Here is an 8,894-nt window from a genome sequence, read left to right as displayed (position 1 = left end):
CAGCTAACCTAGTGTTTCACAATCGCAGCAAACACATCGAAATCGATCTCCATTTTATGCATGACCACGTGGCCAAGAAAGCTTTGTACAACCCTTACATCTCCACTAAAGATCGTGACCAAGCCTCCCAGTTTCACTCAGTTTGGTCTGTTTTGATCCAAGCCCAACATCCTCCCCAAATCGTTCAGCTTGTCGGGGCGCTTTAAGGAAAGTAACATGGATCCTATGAATCTGGGTTTGGATCTCTCTCCAATCAGACCCAAAGAGAAGCAAGATATTGCCAAACTCATTGATAACCCAAATGAACAGATGTTATCGTGTGATAACTCGAATGAGCAATTGTTATCATGTAGTGGTTACCCTCAAAACCGTGTAACAAAGACTCCTCAATTCAAAGAGTTCATCAAAGACAAGAGTCTGGAACCCCTCTCTCTCACAACAAGGTGAAGTAAGAGAGAAGAGAGAGATCGTAGATGTAGGTTATTCATAACCCAACCACGTTAAACGTGTTCTGTCATGTGTGTGTGTGCGTGTCTACTTCCAAGGGACTTCAGTGTTTGTTTAATCCCATTCACTCATTATATTAGAGAGAGAGAGAGAGAGAGAGAGAGAGATCCCAATGGCAGAAGTGACATGTCCTATTAAGGACGATGTGCAAAGGGTGCGGGTGCGGGTGAGAGTAATTTAGGGTTTGAAAAATGCTAAAGATAGTGTCGGTAGGGGTGTCAATGGGTCGGGTTTGGTTCGGACCCAGTTAGAATCAGACTTGAGCCAGGTTTTGGGTATGGTATCCGGTTCAAATTCAGGCCTAATCGGGCTCATTACAAAAGAAATCATATTGGAACCTGATAAGAACTACATGAACCAGACTCAAACCATACCAAGTAAAATAATATTTTTTATCATTTTTACATTGAAAAATTACAGATCTTAATAGAAACTTGGGTCGGGCCTGGGTCTGATATAAAATTTCACAAACTATACCCGGTTCCATGTATTAATCGGACCTTCGAGTCTGGACCCAGGTCTTAATTATCGGGTCTTGTTATTTATCATCATACCCGGACCCTATAGGGTTTGATCTCGGGTCCAAGTAAACCAGACCTGTTGACACCCTTAAGTGTCGGGCATTCATCCAATGGTCAGGGGGTATTAAAGTAAATTTCTGTTACCATTAAACTAGGCTAAATGCTTAATCACAGTTAAGTTAACGCCTAACTAAGGGAAAGACTCTTTTGCAATGACTGTAAAAAGCTAGGAGGGATTTACAAAAAGGCTTAAGGCAGGGTCGATTTTGCACAAAACCTTTTTTTTTTTTTTTGGTTAGGCCAAGCAGTCTAGGCATGGCAGTGGAGGGGGTTGGGGGGGAGGAATGGGGGCCCACCTCGCTTCTCTCTGTTTGGACAGAGGATGAAGAAGAGCATGAAATGGAGATGGAGGCGGGGATGAAGGTTAAAATCAAAATCCGTGCAGGGATGGACTTACGCTTTCCCCACCCCGCCCCATCTTGGTCCCGATCCTCGCCCCACCCCATCCCGTCCCTAATCCTTCTAAGGGATGGCAATGGACAGAAGGAAAATGGCCCCCCTCCCAAACTCGCCCTCTTTTAGACCGGGGTTGGAGGACATAAAATGGGGATAGAGGCGGGGGTGAAGGTTAAAATTCAAACCTGTGTGAGGATGGAGGTCCAGATTTTAAGACGGGGCAGGAGTGGAGTTGCCCCCCCTCCCCCCCTCCCCAAGCAGTCGATAAGGGGCAATCAGATTGGACAAATGCAATGTGACGCTGCACCTGATCACCCTCCATCTTGTGTCAGTACAGCTGCTATAGTGGGCCCAACAGCACATGGATGGTGATCAGGTGCAGTGGCACATTGCAATTGTACAATATGATTGCACCTGATCCCAACCTACGCTGAAGCCAGGTTTTCATCAGCTGATCGGGATGGGTGGAACCCACCCAACCCCAGTACAGGTGTCCACTGATAAACCCCCCTTAGGTCCACTGTACCCCTCTGATAGTACTCTCAGCTTTGGCCTTGCCACAGAGGATTCAGCTTGTTTGGCAGGAGCTGTTAGTGAACGTCACCTTAGTGTTGGGACGTTGCAAGTTCAAATCACAATGGTGTGATGTATATAACTGGTGGGGATCTGCCTAACCTCAGCTTGCCTATAAAAAAAACCAAAGGATGCACACCTTACTACTAAAACTTGTGACGTCCTTCAACTTACTTGGATGCTTTTTAGGTGTGCGGAGCCCTTTAGGCTAACTATGTGTTTATCAATTTTAATATTTTGATTTTGGTCTCGAAAATGGATCCAATGGACTCAATCAGGAGAGCTTCGAAACAAACACTAGTACATCTCTATCGGTGTTGAAGCCGAGCTTCATGATCAACATACTAGAATTTGCTCACATTGGGCACTATTAATAAGGATAAGAGAGAATGGCTAAGATTGGCTGACTATGGCAACATGTCAAGAATAACACCAAAAATTCTAGGCATCGACCTGACTGCCAAGGGTGCATATGAATGGGATCTCTTGATACGACTTATTTTGACTCAATCTGACCGCATAGATGTGTTTATTATACTCGAGTCAGTAGGAATCTAACTCTTGGATCATGTCAGAAAAAAACACCCAAAAAAAGGGAGTTCTGCCTTTTTTCTAGGTCGATTGTATTGATAATCGACTATAGCAAATATGTATCTTTACAAAAAATATATATAAAAAAATGCCTAATATTTTATTAATTTACAAATACATTTTCAATGTTTGAAAATTTATAACTAACAGCTTAGGTTAAAAAAATTGATATTAAACCACCATATTGGTTGTTTATCTTGATGTTGTTTATCTTGAAATGAACAACACTCGTCGACAGCTCTTTGTGAGTCCTCCATTTTAAACGCCTCTGGTGCCATTCATCTGGAAGATTAAGGAATAAGAAAAAATGTGGTGGGGTCTATCGAAGAGATGGGTATTCCACTCATGAAGGCTTGGATGCCGTTCATCTAAAGATTAATGGCATCTAAGAAGCTTACCAACGGGGGTTCTGCTTGTATGGTTGGAGCAGTTTTGTGCACATTATCTTGTGTTGGTGACGTTGCAAGTTCAAAACCCAATGGTACCATGTACAACTGGTGAGGCTCTGCATAACCCCAGCGTTTTTTTTTTTAAAGGCAAGCTGGGGTTAGGCAGACCCCTACCAGTTATACAACTATACCATTGGGTTTTGAACCTCCAATGTCCCAAACACAAGGAGACGTGCACTAGCCGCTCATACCAGATCAGCCTAACCCCAGCTTGCCTATAAAAAAAAAAAAAAAGTGACTCTGACCGGATCCCATTTCTTATAGGGGTGACCCTCACCTGATCCCCTCTCTGAAGGAATCGCCTCATGGGAATCTGTCCGTCATCAAAAAAGCTTTAGACGTTTGCTACGGTGTTTGAAAAAGAAGTTAGATCGACGGGGGCTCTGCTTGTTTGCTAGGAGCTGTTAGTGCACGTCACCATGTGTTGGGAACGTTGCAAGTTCAAAACCCAATGGTACGTTGTGTAACTGGTGGGGGTCTGCCTAACCCCAGCTTGCCTTTCAAAAAAAAGAAAGTAAATCGGGTTATCAAGGTTTAAGCCATTTTTCTCTCATTGACTTTTTTAATTAGGGTTAACTTGACAAAGTTGGTTAAGGTCCACGCTCCACACACCTCTTTAACGGGAGCAGGTTATATGTCCCCCCCCCCCCCAACACGTTTGGAGAGGGGGGGGGGGCACATGGTGCTCAGTCGGGTGTATGGAGCCCCCTGTACGACGGGTGTACGGGAATCGTACACTGTACTGAACGCCACGCGGCGCTCAGTTGGGCCCCTGAACATGCACTGTAGCTACAGTGCATGTTCCGGGGAGAAGATGCAACACCCTCTCTTTCATATATACACGTGAGCAAGTGCTACTCAGTAGTGAGTTTTCAGGCATTAGCCATGTATTTGTGAGAATACAAAACAATACGCGCCTTTTTCTGAATTATTGCCATCATGAATTCACTATGGCAATTACACTATTGGCATGTTAACGATGGGGGACAAAAGATTCAAAAGGGAAAAGTTACGACAGTCAAATTCTGGTCAAATTTTGAAAATTTTCATATTTCTTGAGCTTTTATTTGCAAAATATTGTCAAAATAAATAAATTAAGAATAATATAAAAATATATTTTTAATAATAAATAAAAATAAAGTTCACGTATTTTTTACAAAATTAGTTGATAAAAATGTACATATCTCAAAAAAGTCGTGCTATATTATAAAAGAAATATCATAATTTTTTAAAAACATCACTATATTTTAGCATTTAAAATGGTGATCTAAAACTTTCTTCACGATATTTTCAAATATTGCCGTTATTTGTCACACCAATGCTAACACCCAATAAGTCGGCATAAGAGGGTAACCTCGCTGCCATACAACGTTGATTGCAACCCAGCAAATGGGATCAATGATGGCAGCATGCACCAACATCCCCCAAGTTGAGAGCTATGCTCTCTCTCTCTCTCTCTCTCTCTCTCTCTCTCTCTCTCTCTCTCTCTCTCTCTCTCTCTTGAGGTTTCAAGATTCAAACTGAAAGCAAACACTTCTCTGCAGCAAATTCTTCAAGCAAACTTCTAACCGTGTTCGATCCAAATGGTGAGAAAGCATGGACAAGACAACTTTCACTTTACGAGAGCAATCAAAGACCATACATAAGGTGGGTAACGGAATGGACGTAGCTTCACAATTGTGTTCCACTTGTTTCACGGGACAAGTAGGAAAAAAAAAACACCATTCCAGAGACGCTGAAAGCAGATGCAGAGATCTAGAGAACCATATTGGTTCATCCAACGAGCGGAGGCTTATCATGTGGGCCGGGTTGTCTATACGATTGCTAGGAGTCAAACAGCCTATCATGGACGGACGTTCTCAAGCTCCTCTTTGAGAACTGGAATTACAACTACACACCATAGCTAAGGCCAAGACCCGTGATTGCAAAAGCACGCATAGGTCTTGCAGGTGTTCCTAGGACAATAATTCATCACCCTCCCTGAGAACCCAAATGATTCGTGCTGTCTAAGCACGAACAGCACCAAAATGGAAATAGATTGTATTGGCAGGGGCAACTTGTGAATGTCACCAAATTGACGGGGCATCATAAGTTCGAAACCCATGGGTGGTGTCCCCCTTGCCACAAGGTTAAAGCTGAGTGTACTCCCTGGTGGGCAGGGGTAACCCTCAAAGGTTTTACTTACCAACTGGAGGGGCCAGTAACTGGGACGTCGGTGATGGGATTTTCTCCTGAATTATCCAAACAAAAAAAATTTGTAATTCAACGCTTAGCGGAGTTCCACCAATCCACCATTCTGATTATAGCAGGAGCTGTGCAATGAAGAACACTAGAACCAACTTCACTGAGGCACCACCACCTTAAGACAAAGAAAGCCAAGGGAAGAGGCATGCATGTATCAAATAGCTAAATCCAGGGAAGTGGCAATTAGCTCAGGCCCAGAAACCTACCGAGTATAGTTCATGACAGTCATCTGTATTTGCCGCACAGCAGATACATATGACCGGACGCAAAGACAGGAAGTTAATAGAGTAAAAATTACAACCGCAGGAACGTAAGGCAATTACTAATAATAATCTTAATTGCAAAATTCGCAGTCAGCAACTACGTTCATTTGTTTGTAACAAAAAGTTGATCACACATCATAGCACCTTAAAATCTAGATTAAATCTATGGATAAAACAGTCGCAGACCAACAAGGAGAAAAAAAAAATAAGAATAGTGGATGCTGCTTGCTTTTGCTAACAGAAAAACCACGCCCATCAACGGTTTGCCTTGGCAACTCGCTCGATCTCATCCTTCTTCTTGATGGCATAGCTGCCATATTAAAAGACATGACACTGTCAAAGAACCAAGTTTTGATTATCAACCTTGCAAGAATCCATATATTGAAATACTTACCTGTTTGATGACCCCTTGGCAGCATTGATAAGTTCATCAGCAAGGCACTCAGCTACCGTCTTGATGTTTCTGAAGGCACTTTCACGAGCACCTGTGGTGATGAGGTATATTGCCTGGTTGACACGCCTCAATGGGGAAATATCAACCGCCTGCCTTCTAACAACACCAGCAGAACCAATCCTTGTTGCGTCTTCCCTTGGCCCACTACAAGAAACACAGAATGAAGATGCATGATAATTCAAACTACAAAGCATTTTTCATCAACCTATACAAGTCCATAACTTGATTCAGGTCAGCCAGAATTGGGCAGCTCATCCGCCCACCACTCAATAATAGCAAACAAAATAGCCATAAATCTCCATTTTATTTATGACAATGGCCTAGAAAGATAAACTGCAAGTTGTTTTTGTTTCTTTTTTTAGTGCATGATCTACGCATTTCATGTTTGTGAGGAATATGAATATCTTATTGCCTGACAAGATGCACAACAGTTAGCTTCTAGAAAAATGAAGAAGAGTGAAACCAGATGTTGAATCAACTTCAACATTTAGTGTTACTCCAAGTACACCATACAAAGTTTCCATCAAACCCAGGGCATATTTGACAAACACTTGATAGGAAACATGAAGATGAAAAATTACCTGTTGATCACAGCATCAACAATCACTTGAATTGGGTTTTGGTCTGTAAGCAAATTAATGATCTCCATGGCATGCTTGACAATGAGGACAGCCTTCAGCTTCTTGCCATTGTTACGACCATGCATCATCAGGGAGTTTGTCAACCGTTCAACAATAGGGCACTGAGCCTTACGGAACCTTTTGACAGAGTACCGGCCAGCAGTGTGAGGAACAAATGTTGCATGCTTGGCTGGTGTAACAGCAATGTAATCTGCCAGTGAAATATCACTAACCTACAGAATTTAAGAAAGTGTCGTGTCAATAATATCACGAATAGCATATTTACCACGAAAAAGGCACTCTAGCAACATAAATATTTTCATTCTTCCTAACAGTGACTCTAAACCTTAGGGTTGGATGAATTGATTCTAGACAAAGCACTCAAAACTAAAAACCATGAATTATGAAAGAATATTGAAATGTGGGGCAGGATACACTTGCACATAGCAAAAACATGTTTATCTTTACAATATACATATACAAGGTGAATTATTATACCCTTTCTTAGAACAGGCAGACGACAGCTATCACAACCTAAAAGGGAACATGGATCTAGAGAAATGACAAACAGCAACTAAGACAGACCATGCCAAAACCAACATACCTTCCTTGGCAATAATGTCGTAAACACAAAGCTAACACAAAGAGCATAGAAGCTTTGTGTTTAGCAAGTATCAAGTGTTTCTTGAATTTCATACAACTTTTTGTTATGTACACCTAGTTTATTTTCACTGAATGGCAATCAAATCCCACAGAACGTCTACAAATATGAAGCTAACACAAGATCAATATCATGAAAAAATTGTATCCATTATATTTAAATGCCCAACAATTTGTTAACACCTTCCAATTCTTGTTCCACGGCTCAACGACAAAAACACACCTATTTTGTTCTCCTTCAACTGAAAAAAGATGGACATGAAATTCAACTCGGTCTTTCTTATCAAAGTGGACTATCATGGGTTGTTTTGGATGCGGGGCACGACAGGACAAATAAGAGGAAGAATCTTAGAAATGCTTCAGAAAAATAAAAACATCAACAATTAAAAGAACATAACTGGAAAATAAGCAGTCAAGCATGTGCCACTAAGGAAAAGGCACTGTAGCAACTGACAAGTTTTCAAGCTTAAGAGTTTTTCCTAGCAAAATTTTAAATGATGTAGATCAACAATACATGTTAAAAGGAATAAACCTAACAAAAGGAAAACAGTCACCCCACACGTGCGCAAACACATTCTTGTGTGAATACACACGCATTAACGGTAAGTTGAAGAAGCCAATCACAGAAACGTTGACCCACCTGCAAGACTCAAATCACCGAAGAGTCTACAGCTTCCTTTATCTCATTCAGTAAAATGAACGACACCAACCAATCTAAGAAATCACACAATGGGACAAGCTACAACAAACCCATAAAAAAACTCAACCAAAGATATCCCATTTGTTCCTGTCCCGAATCAAACCACGGCCCATGACCCCCCCCCCTCCCCCCCGAACCCACCCTTCCTCTCCATCATCCCAACAAAGGTTCAATCACCAAATAAACATTGTTCCCCAATTGACAGCAACAAAGCCATTCGAGTGCCGCTAATCCATCCAAGGGATGAGATAAATAAGAGCATCAAAAAACAAGAAATTAAACTAAAGGACGCATCATCCATTCAAGCCAATAAGCAAATTGCATCATCTAAATCAAAAAACAAAAAATAAACCAATCTCTGCAAAACCCCAAATTCACGACCGCCGCATACCTCGACTTCATCGAAGGACCATCTGTTGAACAGCTTCACCTCCGGCTGAGCAGCAATCTCCATCGCTCACAATGACGCAGAGTCAGAGAGAGAGGGTTGCGAGCGGCGAGAGAGAACCCTAACTATTGTAGGGTTTTATGATGGAATTAGATGACGAAAATGCCCTTTAGTTTGTTAATGGATCGGGTCCTTAAACCAGACTAGTACAGAAATCGAAGCGATTGCCATTTGGAGCCAGACCTGGATATGAAAAGGTCTGTTCAAAAGTAAGTCCGATTTGATAATGCGATCGGGCCCCATGAGGTCCTATATGTGTCTGCGTTTGAATTGGATCTGAATACGACTGGAGATCCATTTAAGAACCCACGGTGATAACACAAACGCCCCCCAAAAGATATATAGTAGTTTTATTGGCTCCATTTCTTCTAATCATCTACACCCAGGCGCAAATCGTGTCTCCTTAAG

The 8,894-nt window shown here is 41.8% G+C and overlaps 1 protein-coding gene across 1 annotated transcript; it reads right to left on the bottom strand.

The window, feature by feature from the left end:
* Positions 1–5,660: 5,660 nt before the first annotated feature.
* On the bottom strand, positions 5,661–8,536 carry LOC149839443 (small ribosomal subunit protein uS7-like). The gene is made up of 4 exons (XM_090004128.1): positions 8,430–8,536; positions 6,640–6,911; positions 5,999–6,202; positions 5,661–5,914 (listed from the first exon to the last, which is right to left on the bottom strand). Exons 1-4 carry the CDS (start codon positions 8,490–8,492, stop codon positions 5,860–5,862), a joined length of 594 nt encoding a protein of 197 aa, XP_089860254.1. The 5' UTR covers positions 8,493–8,536; the 3' UTR covers positions 5,661–5,859.
* Between the last annotated feature and the right edge of the window lie 358 nt (positions 8,537–8,894).

The sequence above is a fragment of the Nuphar pumila genome, chromosome 4 (assembly GCF_984573655.1).
Source record: "Nuphar pumila chromosome 4, dmNupPumi1.hap1.1, whole genome shotgun sequence".
NCBI classification, from domain to species: Eukaryota; Viridiplantae; Streptophyta; class Magnoliopsida; order Nymphaeales; family Nymphaeaceae; genus Nuphar; species Nuphar pumila.
This window is presented reverse-complemented; position numbering and strand designations above follow the sequence as displayed.